The sequence below is a fragment of the Pongo pygmaeus genome, chromosome 9 (assembly GCF_028885625.2).
Source record: "Pongo pygmaeus isolate AG05252 chromosome 9, NHGRI_mPonPyg2-v2.0_pri, whole genome shotgun sequence".
Taxonomy (NCBI): Eukaryota; Metazoa; Chordata; class Mammalia; order Primates; family Hominidae; genus Pongo; species Pongo pygmaeus.
In genome coordinates this window covers 84,035,285-84,053,317 of record NC_072382.2, presented here as the reverse complement: position 1 = coordinate 84,053,317, position 18,033 = coordinate 84,035,285, and the positions used below count along the sequence as shown (strand labels likewise).

General features: G+C 39.1%; 1 protein-coding gene across 6 annotated transcripts in view; it reads left to right on the top strand.

The window, feature by feature from the left end:
• The window catches only part of RAB30 (RAB30, member RAS oncogene family), a 98,632-nt gene extending 84,901 nt beyond the window's left edge, over nucleotides 1-13,731 (top strand). For all 6 annotated transcript variants that reach the window (XM_054437906.2, XM_054437908.2, XM_063671266.1 and 3 more), the window contains one exon: nucleotides 4,461-13,731. In XM_054437906.2, coding sequence (XP_054293881.1) covers nucleotides 4,461-4,711 — 251 coding nt within the window. In that variant the 3' untranslated portion in view covers nucleotides 4,712-13,731. The remainder of the gene's footprint in view (nucleotides 1-4,460) is intronic.
• Nucleotides 13,732-18,033: the final 4,302 nt, after the last annotated feature.

Genomic DNA, 18,033 nt, shown 5'->3' with positions numbered 1-18,033 from the left:
TAATAAGCTCAGTGAACACTTTAGAATAGTGTTATAATTGGTATATATGTGCCAGGAATGATACGAGGAACTTTATGTGTCATGATCCCTGATTTACAGATCAGGAAACCACGGCTCAAAGAGGTGAAGTTCTTTTCCCAAGGTCACACAGCATAAGATCAACTCCAAGCCCTGTAGTTGTCCAGCTGTAATATGTTATGTTATAACAAATTGCTGGACTTTTCCTTCAGGCTGCTGGATGAAGCATCTGTGTTTCTATGAGCTAGTGCTCCCTGTAAAACCCTTTTGGGCAATGTTGAACCTTTGCCATAAAGCATTTGAGAGGTCTGCATTTGTACCTTCTGTTTTACAGAAAGCCTTTGGGAACTTGAGTCAAAGCATTACTACTTGGGATTTTATCTAAGGAAGTTAAATGAAGATTTGAGGGGAGACAGTTCAATATGAAAGAGGAATTGGCTTAAAAAAAATTTTACTATGGAAAATTTCAAACATAAACAAAAGTGGAGAAACAGTATAGTGAATCCCCTTCTACACATCTCCCAGCTTTCAGTTACCAACTCATGACCAATCTTATTTTCTCTTTCCTAGCAATGCTGTCCACCTTCTCCCTCAGATTATTTTGAAGCAAATCTCAGAGGTTGTATTAATTCATGTTTCAATATCTGTGTATATCTCTAATAGATTTTTAAAAAGAAAACCTAACCTCAGTGGCATTTTTACCCCTAAAATATGTTAACAATTCCTTATTAGCCTTAAAAACTTAGACAGTGTTCAAATTTCCCTGATCGACTCATGAATTTTTTTTTGTTGTTGTTCAAATTAAGATCCAAATAAGGTCCAGAAGCCGGGCATGGTGGCTCACACCTGTAATCTCAGTGGGACTGGGAAGCTGAGGCAGGAGGATTGCTTGAGCCCAGCAGTTCTGACCAGCCTGGGCAATGTAGCGAGATTAGCCAGGCATGATGGCATCTACCTGTGGTCCCAACTACTCAGGAAGCTGAAGCAGGAGGATCACCTGAGCCCAGAAGTTGAAGGCTGCAGGGAGCTATGATCACACCACTGCATTCAGCCTGGGCGATAGAGCCAGACTCTTGTCAAAAAAAAAAAAAAAAAAAAAAAAAAAAAAAAAAAAGCCAACTAAGGTCCATATGTTGTAATTGACAGCTACGTCTTTTCATCCTTTTTTCTGAAGTTTCCACTCTCATTTTTTTTCTCTCTTAGAATTTATTGCTAATGCATTTGTTTGTCCTATAGGCTTTACAAGTCTAAATTTTGTTTATTGCCCCTAAGGTATCATTTGATATCACCTCCATCACCTGTATTTCTTGCAGATTTATAGATAAGTCTAGAGGCCTGATGAGAGTCAGGATTTTTTTGGTTTTCTTTTTAGACAAAACACTACATATATCATACTCTGAGGGGTAGTTCTCATAGGACAGGCAGGAAGAATGCTTGATTCTTTTTTGTTCACCACTTTTCAAGGTAATGAGCTGGTTCTCCAGTATCTTCTAAAAGTGACTATTGACATCTGTTTATATTTGTAATATTATTATAAATTTATAGATTTAAATAAATTTGATGGGCTGGGCATGGTGGCTCATGCCTGTAATCCCAACAGTTTGGGAGGCTGAGGTGGGTGGATCACCACTTGAGGTCGGGAGTTTGAGACCAGCCTGGGCAACACGGTGAAACCCCATCTCTACTAAAATATACAAAAAATTAGCCGAGGATGCCTGTAATTCCAGTGGGAGGCCGAGGCAGGAGAATCTTTTGAACCTGGGAGGCAAAGGTTAAAGTGAGCCGAGATTGCACCACTGCACTCCAGCCTGGGCAACAGAGCGAGACTCTGTCTCAAAAAACTAACTAAATAAGTAAATTTGATGTATTTCAGTCCCTTGCAATTATTATTATTGATGCTCCCATTGTTCCAACTTTGCCAGTGGGAGCTTCTTCAAATGGGCTCCTGAGTCCTTTTGACATGACCCCAGGAATGTTGGATAATTTTTTTGCTTTCTGGTATGACAAGTGTTCCAGCCACATCTTGTGCATTTCCTGCCTCAGACCTGGAATTAGCCATTTCTTCAAGAAGTGCTTTCTTTTCAATGGGAAGTCGTATTTAGAGGCCACAACCTAGGTGTTAGGAGCCCTCCTGATTGGCCATTGTTTTTAGGCCTTTCAGTGGACAGAGCTTGTGTGTATGTGTGCATGTGTGTGGTGGATTCTGTAGTATCCTCAAGAGGGTTTTCCTATTAGGTTCTGCTAGCGTTCCGACTCACAAGACTACTGTAGACCATGCATGGCATCGTGTTCACTTAGAAGGACACAGGACAGGAAACACAGCTTGACAGTAGATCAGCATCCGGCAACCCTCTTCAGTGGAAGTAATTCCAGTAGCAGTCCATGTAACTTTCCAGGACCTCCTACCCAGTCCGCAACCCCCAGACAATTCTAGTATGAGGGAACAAGGCTCATGTCAAACAAGTGGAGGATCTGCCTTGGCCTAGCAGCCTCCATACCCCATAGGAGACTAAATCTATTATAACAACTCCACAATCATAACTTTCAGGGTCTCTTCAAGTGAAGTCACCACATTCAGGGAAGCTCAAAGTTATGGCTTTCCATTAGGTATTTATAATTCCTAGATAGAATTCCCAGGCAAGAAGTAATTTATCAATCAGGGGTCATTTTTACCATAAGCAGTGTTGCCAGGTAATACAATTGACACACCTTTGTCAGGTTTCCTGGAGAATTTGAGGTAGGTAGAAAACTTTTTAAAGATAAAATACATCATGAATTATTCATACTGATACTTCTATTTATAATTCAGGACTGCAGAAATTTTACTTAACCACATTAATTTTATATTTATATTTCCTTTTTCCTATGCCAAAAGTCCCAGTTCCCAATGATACCAGCATAATTACTCATTTGCTTTATCCCATAATACACAGATAGCAACCTCAGAATAATAATACCAATAGTACCACCAAAAAGATGATTACTGAAACAGTACAAGATTGTTTCCTTCAATTCTTTTTGTCCTTAGGCTGTATACCACTGGGGTTGCACTATTAAATTACTGTATCTTAAACACCTTGAAATAGTTACTCTGTTGGCCCGGCTTGGTGGCTCAATCGCCTGTAATCCCAGCACTTCTGGAGGCCGAGGCAGGTGGATCGCTTAAGCTCACAAGTTCAAGACCAGCCTGGACGTGGCGAAACTCTGTCTCTGCAAAAAATACAAAAAAAAAAAAAAATAGCTGGGCATGGTAGTGCCCGCCTGTAGTCCCAGCTACTTGGGAGGCTGAGGTGGGAGAGGATGGCTTGAGCCCAGGAGGCGGAGGTTGCAGTAAGTCAAGATTGCACCACTGCCCTCCAGCCTGCGCAGTAGAGCCAGACCTTGTCTCAGTTAAAAGAAAAAAAGGGTTACGATCTGTGTGGTTATTCCACACTTGATGAACATGTTCATTTGTTTAATTTTGCTCTCAGTTTTTAGGGATTGCTTTTTAAATTTAATTTTGAAATTAATTGTATAATTATATAAAGCATTTTTAAGTTCCTAAAGTAAAATCTACAAACAAAGTATATTCAGAGGTGTCTAGTTTCTATTCCTTTCACCTCAACCCTGTTCCTTTCATAGGTAACCATTTTCTTTTAAATTAAGATTTTGTTCTATTCTTCTATTAAAAAAATAAAGAAATAAAATGTGTGTATAATATATGTATTCATATCCTTCCCTTTTTCTTGGATAGACAGTTGCATATTGTATATGCTTTTTTTTTCTGCTTTGCTTTTTTTTTTTTTTTTTTTTTGGTTAACTGTATATCCCAGTGTTTCCATTACATGGCAGTATATAGAAATACTCCTAATTGATTTTGATTTTTATAGCAGCAAATACTCCATTGGGTGGATGTGCCATAGTTTATTCAGTCAGTGCCCTATTGATGGATATTTGGGTTGTCTCCAGTTCTTGCCATTATGAATGGCACTCATTTTTTATTTATTTATTTTTTTTGAGATGGAGTCTCACTCTGTCACCCAAGCTAGAGTGCAGTGGCACAATCTCGACTCACTGCAACCTCCGCCTCTGGGGTTCAAGCGATTCTTCTGCCTCAGCCTCCCAAGTAGCTGGGACTACAGGCGCGTGCCATCACACCTGGCTCATTTTTGTATTTTTAGTAGAGACGGGGTTTCACCGTATTGGTCAGGCTAGTCTCGAACTCCTGACCTCGTGATCCGCCCGCCTTGGCCTCCCAAAGTGCTGGGATTACAGGTGTGAGCCACTGCGCCCAGCCAGCACTCATATTTTAAAGTAAACATTTCAGTAATCACAGTCACATTTGTTTTGTTTTACTCGCCCATCTGTCTGGCTTGACTTCAGATCTGGAGTTGAATTTTGATGCTTCTCAGCCTGCAAAAAGTCAAATGCTGATTCTTTATTTGATTTTACTACTGTTATAGGCAACAAGATTGACCTGGCTGAAAGGAGAGAGGTTTCCCAGCAGCGAGCTGAAGAATTCTCAGAAGCTCAGGACATGTATTATCTGGAGACCTCAGCCAAGGAATCTGATAATGTGGAGAAACTCTTCCTTGACTTAGCATGCCGACTCATCAGTGAAGCCAGACAGAACACACTTGTGAACAATGTATCCTCACCCTTACCTGGAGAAGGGAAAAGCATCAGCTATTTGACTTGTTGTAATTTCAACTAAAGGCTGAGGCACGGAGAAGAAAAGGAATCAGCAACTGCCCTGATGGGCCATGAGATGCTGGGGAGATCTGGCGATGACTGTGGCTCCCGCTCTCTGACCTTCTGACTCCTGTGGGCTCCTGAGCTTACAAAGCATGGCAGGCCAAGGGCCTCGACCACAGGCCAGCATTAGCAGAACATATAATGGTTTCACCCTTTTCCAGTCTGGAGTTGGAGCAAGGAGAAAATTGCACTAGGCACTCCATGATCGGCAGAGCATGTTGCTTTTGTTTTTTTAAAAAGCAAGTAAAAGCGCATTCCTGAACAGAGTCCAGGGGGAAATGTACTATAGGGATCCCTCCTGCACATCAGTGGGTGCATGTGGGAGCTGTTCTTTAGGGCTTCGGTGGTAATCATCTGGGGGCCCTGGTTTTCTTGTCTACCAGATAAACCAAAACTGGGAAGGCCAAGTACAGTCTCTGTGGTGCGTATTGACGACACCATGGAGATTTTGAAAAGTGTTATTTCTCTTGTCCACAGGCACTTTCAAGAACTTTGGGATGTAAAAATGAAATGAAACCTTTACCCATGACCAACAGTAACAATCATTGTTTTAATAATATATACAAGCTCCATAACTCCTTTTGGTGCTAATGATTCCGCTATTTCACAGACCAAACGTTTTAGTACATTAATGTCCTTAAATGTGTTATATAGAAATAAAAAAATGGGGGAAGTCCATGAATCAGCACTCTTTCTCAAAGTCTCATTACTACCTTTTTAAAGGTGGATTTTTGGGAAAAGAGAATACTTTTCCTTTTATGTTCCCCTCTGAATCCCTACCACTTTCTTCTCTTGTCTCTCCAGCCCTTTACGTAAATGAAAACGTTTGCAAAATGAAAAAAATAAACAAATGGTTGATGATATTCTAATATAAAAACTTAGCTCTAACACATTTTGAGTAGTATGAGGAAACAGACCAGATATGACCAAAATACTGTGGATTAATGGACTGTAGTGCAGGGCTCCCAGCAGAGCACAGTCCTTGATAGTAGGTCACATCTTTTACTTCCTGGTACTCTCCATCTTGGACAGACCAAGGCTTAGGATTTTGTAGATTTTTTAGTATGGTAAGTGAGAATAGCAACAGATGAAAAGTCTCACGACCCATTTTTATATCTTCGATGATAACCTTAGAAAAATTCTGCTCGTGGAAGCAGGTTGAACTGTCATTTATCCCCTCCTTCTTGTAATAATGTTACCTTCAGACGCTTAACCATACGTTCTTTCTTTTTTCTTTCTCTTTTCCTCTCTATTTTTCTGGTCTCTCCTTTTCTTCTTCCCTCCCTCCCTCCTTCCCTCCCATCCTTATATGCATGTGTTACTGCAAATCTCCAATTCAAATGGAGGTGTATATGCCTTTACTTAGCCAATTTAAAAACAGGACTCAAAATGGGAGATGTGCCGCTGAATATGTGTTTCTTTTTCTTCAGTGCCATACTTTGATAGCTTCCAATTTGTTCACTGATATAAATGCGAATTGGGAAAATAATTAAACCTGTATGCTGTTGATGCTGTCAGATGTTTCTGTAGCTTGCAGCTTAGCATAACTGAGGGATGAGTAATGGAATAAGGATATGATGTGTAATTCCACTGTTGCTGTAGATGGTGACAATCTCAGTTCTGATATGTTGATGTTTGAAAGCTATTTAATTGTAAAGAAATGAGTCCTGTAGAGACACAATGTGGATAAAGCATTTCTGGCATTTCTCTAGCAGGTTCTAGATTGACCAGTGTCTTGCACATGAGATTATGCATATTTTTTAAGGGGCTGATACTTTTGGTTGGCCTCACTGTGTTTTTCCTGATCCTGTGGGAAAGAGAAAGGGATCCGAGAAGTTTGACTTGTTTTTCTTTTAGAATCTGTCTCTGCAGGAAAGAAAGGTCATTTTAATAAAAACCAAAATAATTTATAATAATTGTTGCCTTTCCCTCCCCATCCTCTCCACTAAGCCAGCAACTAAATGTATTCAGAAAACAAGTTAACCAAGGAGGGCAGAAGAATTTTTTTTAAACTGTAAGGAAATGTTCCTAAGTTTAGATTTATTACCTGTCATTTAGGGCAAAAATCCAGTGTCCCCAGCACATGATGACCCAACTTTGTCTCACAGTTGCAAGTGTGTTGAAAATAAAGTTGCTTTGTGAACTTAGAGGAAATGGCTGTGTTAGATTGGACTGATTTAGTTGCAAAATAATACCTTTTAGGGTCATACTTGTATTATTCCCTAGGGTTTAGCTTTCTGTATATACCCTTGGCCAGACTCAGAAGGGGATTAAAAAGCTCTGGTCTTGGCCTCTTTCTTCCTTGTTGCTCCTCCCAGCCTTTCCATAACTTACCCATCCACAGCCCATCAGCAGGAACACATGAGAATGTGGGACTTTGTTTCTTTTTTTCTTAGTTGTATGAATTCCAGATTAGGCCTTATGGTTGCTTGTCTACTAATATATCTGAGGTTTGAAAACAATCCCTGACAGTATTGTGGGTGCAATAAATATTAGTCAAATAAACATTTAAGTGCCAAGGTGGGGCGGTGGTGTTAGGGGGAGCTTTTTTTGATTAAACAGAAATTCCTTCAAGTAGAACTTGAGAAAGGACACTAATTACAGTCATCTTAACCCAGGCCAGGACCTAAATTTATTGGTTTGCCTAACAGTCTTATTGTCATGGCAATATTTGCTAAGATGAGCCTTCTTTAGATAAAAATGAACTCTCATTTAGTGGTGGATGAAAAAAGAGAAATTGCTTTATCATAGTTTAATTTGGCTCGGTCTACTAAGACTGCCAGGGTTCATGTATTCCTCCATTTTTGGTGTGATCTTTTTCTTCATTCAATAAAGTTATTAAATATATGGCAAAACTTTTTTCAGTTTCCAGTGAAAATGCATGATACTCATGCCATGGAGTCAGGCTTGGGAAAATCTATGAAATAATAGTTTGCTGATAATGATATTTTCTTATGGCTTTGTATAGACTACATCCTCAAAGGATTTTGTGCTTCTTTGCCCATAGAAGGCTTTTTCTCCCTTTGTGTGCTTTTATTAAATCTGTTGAATTGTATTAATATTTTTTGAATTTACAGGGCCAATTATCTTTTTGGTGGATTACTTAGATTAGGCCATGGGCTCTTCCTGGCCTTTCTTTTTCTTGGTCTTTTAATCATTTCACGTTTTTATCTCTCCCTGAGTAAAGTGGCAAGAAAACTAAAAATGAAAGTTAAATGGATTGATTTGACAATGTGTCAAGTTCTGATTTAGAGTTTATAAGGAAGATAGAAACGATTGGCCAAAATAAGATATTTGGATGAGGATTATTTAAGCCATTTAGATTTGGCCAGAGACGCCAGATTTAGCAAAAGACTGGGTTCTTATCTTCTTTCATTCATGAATATATGCCTTGGGAGGACACTGGTGATTCCCACAGAATTAGGCCAATGATTTGCCACATTACCCTTTAAGCTAGCCCATAATTCCAACAGATCCTGCACCAAGTTTCAGTTCATGACTCATACTGAATAAATATCAGTTGTAAATGATTTTGAATTGGTCTTTCTACTAAAGTGAAACATCTTTTAATCCAAGCCACATGAATGAAATAGCACAATCAGAAAAAAATGTTTCTTTCTTTTTTTTTTTTTTTTTTTTTTTTGCATATCAAACCAATGGCCTTCTCCACTAAGCCAGCAACTAAAGGTATTCAGAAAACAAGTTAATCAAGGTGGGCAGAACTTTTTGAACTGTGAGGAAATGCTCCTAAGTTTAGATTTATTACCTGTCATTTAGGGCAAAAATCTAATGTCTTTTTTATTTCTTAATCCTGTAGAACTCTGTATTTCATAGTAATGAGTACTTAGGGATGATTGCTCTATTAGCCTCTGGGAGAGATCTTCTAGAGTTTGCCATTCCTTTTTTTCCATAATTTTTTGTCGTTGTTGTTGTTTTAACTGCAACTGGTTACTTTTCTCAACCATGGTCCTGACATGTTTATACTATGATACTTTTGAGACTTCGTTAAATAATTAAAAGCTGTGAAACAACATTTGCTTCTCATCCTTCAGACAAAATGTGTTCCATTTAAGCAGCATGGTTAAACACTAATTTTGGGATAAGGGAGGGATATGTTTTCTTTACTTTCTTTTTGGATTTTATTTCTGTGACATGAGCCTATTTGTGTTTGGAAGGAAAGATGTCTTCCTTTACATTCTTCACACTGGTAATTTTTTCATACTGAATTAAGAAATTATCATCCCTTCAAAACACATATTAATATAGCAACATTAGAGTAAGGGAGATGGCATTTCATCTCCACTCCTCAGTCCCTTGATGTTGGAATGTTATTATTATTTCCAGGAGCCATCCTTTAAAATTAAAAACAAATTGAGGCATTACCCGTCTGGTGAAGGAATTTTAAATGCAAGACATTTAAAGAATACTTGAAGGATTTGGGGAGACTTAGGTTAGGAAAAAAAGGGGAATACAATTAGTGCATTAGAACAAGATGCTCTGTGGTTCAGAGGGGTGGAATGAGGCCCACTGAATGAGGCCGTAGGGACACAGATTTGGGTTCCATGTCAGGGCGACCATTCTCAAAAAGTTGGTTCACTATGGACAGGCTGCCTCAGGTAATAGCCTCTGTCAAGAGACAAAGATGTGGAGAGGATCCAGTTGGTTGGAGCAGGTGACCTATTAACCTAAATTCCATGTTGTATGTAGTACTTTGCCCCTCATAACATGTTCAATTAAATATCTGTTAATTCATAGCTAATGACTTTTTTAATGGGGCCTCATTCTTCTGCCACAAGTACATCCCACCTTCATCTTTCAGGGAAGAGGTTGGTTGCACGTTGTTAGGCCAAGAGACTGGCCCTCCATTATGCCCTATGCTGGACTTGCTTTGTCGGTCCATTCATTGATGTCCTGTTGAATCAAAAGGTATTGTTTTAGTAGAAGTTACATGAAGTTATTCATTTATCACTTGCCAAACATAGGCCTTGCTCTGTTTAATAAGTAATGGGTGTCTCCTTCAAGATTTTAGGATAGGCCTTTTTAACAGAGCAGAATCTTCTGTTAAAGTTCTCATAAACAGACCAACATGATGTTTTACAGCTCCCAAGAGAGATGGGCTGGTGGGTCACTGACATAAAGCAGTCTACAAGATCTATTTTAGAAAAGTATCAATGACATTTCCTTGGTTTGATTCTCTTGAGAATACATGAGTTTAAAAGAACTGAGGTCAAATTGCTTTAACAAGTATTTTTGACTTGAAAATTAGAGGTAACTGTAAGCAATTATTGCTATTGAAGCCTATGGCCCAAATTATTCCACCTGCAAAATAACTTTCACCCTTGCAAGGCTGATAGACGGCTTTTCATTGGTCTTTTTTTTTTTTTTTTTTGGTTTTGTTTTTTTTTTTAAGTCATTGGTCTTAAATCTGAATGGTGACAAATCTATTTGAGTTTGACTGAGACTTTCTTGGACTCCTTTGGACAAGAGGTCAGAGCACAAAGGCTAGTCACCACTTCTTTGACTTCTTGAGGTATGAGCCAAAATTTTACTTTTCCATTGACTTAAAGCAGAATTTTTGGAGATGCTGTGTTCTAGTTCCTGACGGAATCGTTGGTGGTTGGTGACTTTGACACTTCAGAGAGTGATGTGGGGAGTTATACAGAAGGGGAAACACTAGTTTAGGTGTGAGGAGTCCTAGTATGCCACAAATTAGCTGAGACTTTAGACGAAGCACAATATCTTGAGCATCAATCTTCTCATCTAGGAGACAGACCTGTCAGGATTATTGTGAAAATTAGATGAGATAAGTTGAAAGTACAGTGCTTGGTAAACAGTTAGCACTCAAATATTAGTTCTTTTTCTCCTTAATTAAGAGCAGACTTTGAATGGTCTGATGCCAAGTGTAGATCCTTAAGAGACAAAACAAAGAAACTTTCCTGGCTTCAAAGAAAAGAACTCCATTTCTGAAAGGGTGCCTTAAAAGGAATTCATTTATCTGATCCATCCTTTTGCCTTTGGGCATTACTACTGTCACCCTCCATTTCTTTACAAACTTCAGGCAAGGTGGTCTCTCTCTCTCTCCCAATAGGCAATTCCAGGGTTGTAAACTAAGCTTAATCTTAGAACTGAAATACCTCACAGAGCAATTTAAACCTCTTTCTTCTTGATCCTATTCTTCATGGGAAGAAAACTGGGTTGATCCCTATCTTCTTTTTAAGGAGCCACATTTGCCATTTATTATTGCTCTTTTGCCTATTTAAAAAAAAAACAGTCAGAAAAAAATAATGATTATTAAAATGATAATCATTATTTACTTAGTGAATGTCAGGATAGGTATTTATTACTCTTAGCTTCTTATTGGTATCAGATGTAGATCACGGTCTTACTGTTGATTAACTCTTCAGTTATATATACATACTTTGATTCTTTAGTTATATAATTGATAACAAAGTGTGCTTCTGAAGAATTATTCTGGCTGTATGGCTCTTGTTTCCTCCCCTTGGTAAAAATGGAGTCATGAATCTCAGTTTTGTGATCTGCTTTTAATTTCATATATGACATTATTTGATGTACATAATTACCAACATCCAAAAGGGTTTCTTCCCCTTTCTACATGTGCACTAAATTCTAAAACAAAAATTGGAATACAAAATGCCTAATAAAGCAAAAATTCATGTACAGAAAAGCAAAATATAATCTAGTTTGTTAAGATTTGTCACTAGCTGGTTGAATAATGCACAGTTTTTGTTTAAGGTTACACAGTTATGCCTGGATTAAATAACAATAGTAAAACTTGACAAGTCTTTTGAAAAACAGCTGCTAAACATATTGCTTTCTGGAATGTAATCATTAGCAACAAATATTCTCTTATTCTATACAATTGCAGAATGCTAGTGGAACTTTCTTGTAGGTTATTTGACAATGAATGTTAATTGATTTATTTTTTAAAAATGTAAAATCCTCTTATCCCTTTAAGGCCAGTTTAGGCTTTCATGTCCCTGTGGTAGAAAATTTCAAATGCTGGCTTCTAATTTCTACTCACTGAAGTGTCTTCCAGACATACCAGATGGTTGGAGCTCCTTTGATAGTGTATAAGGGAGCTACATAAATGTATTTGAACTAACTCGTGAGCAAAATTTCTGTTTTCAGCAAAAAAAACAAAAAAAAAACAAAAAAAAAACAACGAACTCTGCTCAAAATTTCAAATACAGGAGTAAAAAGAGGTTTTTGATAATCTGAAGGGAAAAGTGTGCCCCATATATCTTGTACACACTTTTAATGCATGACTTTTAGTATAGAGATGAAATAAAATGCAAAATATATAATTCTGGAGATCTCAGCAGCTAGTTAAAATATTTAGAGAAGCTGCTTTATGAAGACTTAGAGAATCCTTGATCTCCCTCACCTTTCCTATCACTCCACTGAAACATGGATCTTTAATATTAATACATACATAGTTTTAACTAATAAACAGGTTAATCACTGAGTTTTATGAACTCGATTCTTGATATTTGGCTATTGGTTTTAAGCATAGGATATCAGTATTATTTGTATACGGCGGTATATAAAATCTAACCAACTTCAATATAAGAATAGTACTTGATTTTAAATGTTAATATGCAAATATTAACAGTATACTACATCATATTTTATATGTTTATATATTGATCTTTTTACTTAAAGCCTGTTAGAAATATAACCCACTGATGACCCGAGTCCAATTAGCTGAAAACCTTCTGTAGAAAGGTGATTGTATGAAAAATTCAATCAACATTAAAAAAGGGAAGTGGGGAGGGAATACAAACTTGAACAAAATATTCTTAAATGAAGTTGCATCTCTTTTTAAAATTAAGATATAATTCATGCACCATACAGTTTACTCTATTAAGGTGTAAACTTCAATGTTTTTAATCGTATTCACTAAGTTGTGCAACATCACTACTGCCTAACTTCAGAACATTTTCATCACCTCCAAAAGAAACCCCATACCATTTGCAATCACTCCTCCTCCTCCTTCCCCCAGCATCTGGCAACCACTAATCTACTTTCTGTCTCTATGAATTTGCCTATCCTGGACATTTCATATAGTCAAACAATATGTGGCCTTTTGTGTCTGGCTTCTCTAAGTAAGCATAATATTTTCAAAGCTCATCCATGTTGTAGCATAAATCAATACATTGTTTTCATGTTTAAATAATATTCCATTATATGTAGATGCCACATTTTATTTGTCCATTTATCATTTGATGGACATTTGGGTTTTTTCCACCTTTTGATTATAATAATGCTGCTATGAACATTTATGTAAAAGTTTTTTGTATGGGTGTATGTTTTCACATCTCTCTTAAAAACAATTAGTCTGACAAATCAAATCAAATCATTTATGTTTATTTAAGTAGAACCTCTTGCAATCCTATTTGGAGAGTGCAACGTATGATCTTAGTTTAATTGATCAATTAGGAGACCCCTGAATAAAGACTAACTCCCCAATATATCCATAAGAATTTTTCTATGAGCCTGTCATTTAGATGTGATAATCAATCAATTTCATGAAGACTGTTTCAGTCTTGTAGAAATTGAGTTGCCATCACATAGAGGATTTCTTGTCCTCTGCATTGTTTAAAGGACAACTACAAATCATGCTGGATAAGAGTACTCATTCAATCTTTTAGGATTCAATGAAGTAGCATTTTAAATATGTAAGTTATTTTATATATTGTCTGTCTTTTAAAATTGGACTTTGCTTCTTGAAAAAAGTTTGTCAAATCACCAAACCATATGACTGTCCATTCATTGTAGCTTATGTTTTTTTATTATTAAGAAATACTTCATACTGAGAGTAAAAGAAAAAGAATGTATTTTGTGTGCAAAGGATGAATGTATTAAAAACTTTTTATTTGTAACAATTTTTTTAAAAAACTAAATGGAAATTGCTTTCTCATGTACTTGTATATAAATAAACATTTCCTGTTGCCCACATTTGGGGAATCATATGCCATCAAAATATGTAAAAAGCAAACAAACTTTAAGTGTACTAATGTCTTTCAGCGTGGTGCAAAATGTGCCCTGGATCTGGGGGAATCTGGAGACCTGAGTTAAATGTTGATTTTCTAACTGGCTAACTTTGGACAAGTCATTTAACACTTTGCACTATGGTTTTCTCCTTTATAAAACAAGGGGCTAGATTAGATCATCTTTAAGGCCTCCTCTGATTATAAACACTAAACGAGACTACTCTGCTATATTCAGGATATGAAAATTATATGCTAATTATTTCTATTGGTGAGAAAGATCCTTTATCCTATCATATATATTGGAAGGCGTATTACACTGAGAACTAGGAATCACAAATTCTAGTCCCAGTTCTGACATTGAGAAGCCATAAATTCTAGTCCCAGTCAGTGTGACTTTAGGTTAGTCACTTCATGTTAAACTTTATTTTTCCCAACTACCAAAATATGGACACTAGATTAGATAGCTTCAAGGTCCCTTCCAGCTAAAACACATTACATGATATCACTAGAGATTTTCTACACAATTAGTAATGAGACTACTCATCACTAGCAGGACATTCATTCCTTCACCCATCCATTTATTCACCATTTATTGAACATACACCATAGGGCAGGCACAAAAGTCTGCCTTTTAGATGCCCCCATCTCCACTGCAGAAGTCATAGATTTGCACCTTTTCTTGAAATTCATTTCCCCTCTAATCCTTACCTCTCACCCTCTGCCTTGGGCGTGCATTTCAGAGATGAATGTCCTGGACTAAGAGTACAGTAGGTCATGGAACATGCTAGAGTTAACAGGATGACACAGGGGTCAAACCTTTGACCTTGGGCTGTCTGGCATAGTGTTCTTTAGTTAATTGAACATAGGCAAACCATAACCCTTTCTGCCACTATTATTTAGTATTTATAAAGTATTGGGCTTTGAAAATCATCTGCTATAATTTTGTTATTGCTCTATGTCAGCTTAACCGCAGTTGGTAGGAGGCTCTTAATTTTGCTATTTTAGCACCTTCACTAAAAGGATGTGTTTGCAGAAATTTCTTTTCTAAATTCGCAAGTGTCATGGTTTTTAAGCGTTCCATAATTAATATTAGTTTGAACCACATGGAATTCGCATTCTTATAAGTCAAAAACAGCCAGATATTGGCAATTTTATATCATTCTCATATTGTGTCCGGAATTGGTGGGTTCTTGGTCTTATTGACTTCAAGAATGAAACCACGGACCCTCGCGGTGAGTGTTACAGTTCTTAAAGGTGGTGTGTCCGGAGTTTATTCCTTCTGGTGGGTTGGTGGTCTCATTGGCTCAGGAGTTAAGCTGCAGACCTTCGCAGTGAGTGTTACAGCTCATAAAAGCAGTGTGGACCCAAAGAGTGACCAGCACCAAGATTTACTGCAAAGAGCCAAAGAACAAAACCTCCACACTGCACAAGCAAACCTCACCAGGTTGCCACTGCTGGCTCTGGCAGCCTGCTTTTATTCTCTTATCCGGCCTCACCCACATCCTGCTGATTGGTCCATTTTACAGAGAGCCGATTGGTCTGTTTTACGGAGAGCTGATTGGTCTGTTTTGACAGGGTGCTGATTGGTGCGTTTACAATCCCTGAGCTAGACACAAAAGTTCTCCAGGGCGCCACTAGATTAGCTAGATACAGAGTGCCGATCGGTGTATTCACAATCCCTTAGCTAGACTTAAAGGTTCTCCAAGTCCCCACCAGATCAGCTAGACACAGAGCACTGACTGGTGCATTTACAAACCTTGAGCTAGACACAGAGTGCTGATTGGTGCATTTACAAACCTTGAGCTAGATACAGAGTGCTGATTGGTGCATTCACAATCCCTTAGCTAGACATAAAGGTTCTCCAAGTCCCCACCAGATTAGCTAGATACAGAGTGCTGATTGGTGCATCCACAAACCCTGAGCTAGACACAGGGTGCTGACTGGTGTGTTTACAATCCCCCAGCTAGACATAAAGGTTCTCCAAGTCCCCCCTAGCCTCAGGAGCCCACCTGGCTTCACCCAGTGGATCTCCCACCAGGGCGCAGGTGGAGCTGCCTGCCGTCCCGCGCCGTGCGCCGCCGGGACTCCTCAGCCCTTGGGCAGTGGATAGGACCGGGCGCCGTGGAGCATGGGGTGGCGCTGGTAGGGGAGGCTCAGGCCGGCAGGAGCCCAGGGCGGTGGGGGTGAGACTCAGGCATGGCGGGCTGCCGGTCCCGAGCCGTGCCCCACAGGGAGGCAGCTAAGGCCCGGCGAAAAATCGAGCGCAGCGCTGGTGGGCCAGCACTGCTGGGGGACACGGCGCACCCTCCGCAGCTGCTGGCCCGGGTGCTAAGCCCCTCACTGCATGGGCCGGCAGGGCCGACCGGCCGGCAGCTCCCAGTGCGGGGCCCGCCAAGCCCACGCCCACCCGGAACTCTAGCTGGCCCGCAAGCGCCTGCGTGCAGCCCCGGTTCCCGCTGGTGCCTCTCCCTCCACACCTACCCGCAAGCCCAGGGAGCCGGCTTCAGCCTCCGCCAGCCCAGAGAAGGGCTCCCACGGTGCACCGGCGGGCTGAAGGGCTCCTCAAGCGCGGCCAGAATGGGCGCCGAGGCCGAGGAGGCACCTAGAGCGAGCGACGCTGCGCGGGCTGCCAGCACGCTGTCACCTCTCAATATGATCTTGTAAGTCATAGCAGCAAAGACTGGCAGGCAAATGCCACTTAAAGTTTTTTCATTCTGCTTTGTTTTAACCACTAAGGGAATTTGGACAAGTTAGTTTGCCTTGCACATTGGTTTTTCCACTAGTTAAATGGGACAAATTGCAAACTTGCATATAATTTTAAAATGTTCATTCATATAAAAATCATTACAGATCACTGAAAAAAAGCATAAATACAGTTTATTCTTAAAATATCAAAATGTTTAGATCATTGTGCTTCTCACATGGGCAGCGTAATACTACAGATACGCAATTCTTTGGCAAATTGGAAATCAGTATTTTGAAAAACACTGAGGATCACTATTACTAATTGACTCAGTTATTCCATGTCTGCTACCTGGCAGACTATAACTGATATATGCTGTCTATATACCTCAAAACGTATCTGCAACTGAGAGATGAAACCTCGAGCTATAGTTAAACCATAATCACATGGGTGTACTTTCGGCCAGGTGCTCACATCTGAATAGTTCAAGACCTGTAGTACATTTCAGGAACTGAAATATCTTATTTCCATTACTTGCAAGAAACCACATGTTAATAATATAAGACATCTTATCTGTATTTTCACGCCGGGAATTTATTCGGGCCACAGAATGGTTCCATTTTCACATCTAGATCAAAATAAGCTTGGAGAAACAATCTTTCTGACTTTGATCTTAGAGATGACCCACAAGAATTAAAAACTGTATGAGGCCTAACATTCTGCAAAGTTTACTGATGCTCATATTTATATTTAATCTTCATTGTAACCCTGTGAAGTACTTTCAGCTCCTGAAGTACAATGCATACAGATTTTGAGGCAAGGCAAAGATTAAGACACTGCTTTGAACATGGAAATATTCTGGGCAAAGGGAATGAAGGGCACAAAGACTTTAGGCCAAAGTACCTATATTATTTTGGACAAGTTACTTAAACTGTTTTCACCTCGGTTTTCTCATTTGTTAAATGAGGATCTCAATGCTTGTCTTCATTTATTTGTCAGTTACCTATTATGCGCCAGGTAGTGTTCTAGTGACTGGAACTATAGCAGTGAACAAAATTAAAAAAAGGTACTTTTGTGGAATTTGCATTATAGCATGGGAGGGGTAGAAAATAAAGAAATGTATAGTACATCAAGTGGTGATAATTACTATGAAGAAAATAAGGCCAGGCATGGTGGCTCACACCTGTAATCCCAGCAATTTTGGAGGCCAAGGTGGGCAGATTGCTTGGGCTCAGGAGTTCAAGACCAGCCTGGTCAATATGGCAAAATCCCTTCTCTACAAAATACAAAAAATTAGCTGGCATGCTGGTGCACGCCTGTAGTCCCAGCTACTCAGGAGGCTGAGGTGGAAGGATTGCTTGAGGAGGAGGTCAAGGCTGCAGTGAGCAGTGATTGTGCCATGGCACTCCAGCCTGAGTGAGGGTGAGAAAGAAAAAACAAACCAGGGAAAGGTCATGATGGTGAAGTGTTGCTAATTTATGTATGGTGGTCAAGGGAAGGCTTCATTGATAATGTGTCATTTGAAAATAGACCTGAAAGAAGTGAGGGAGGGAACAGTATACAAATCTTGATGAAACATGTTCT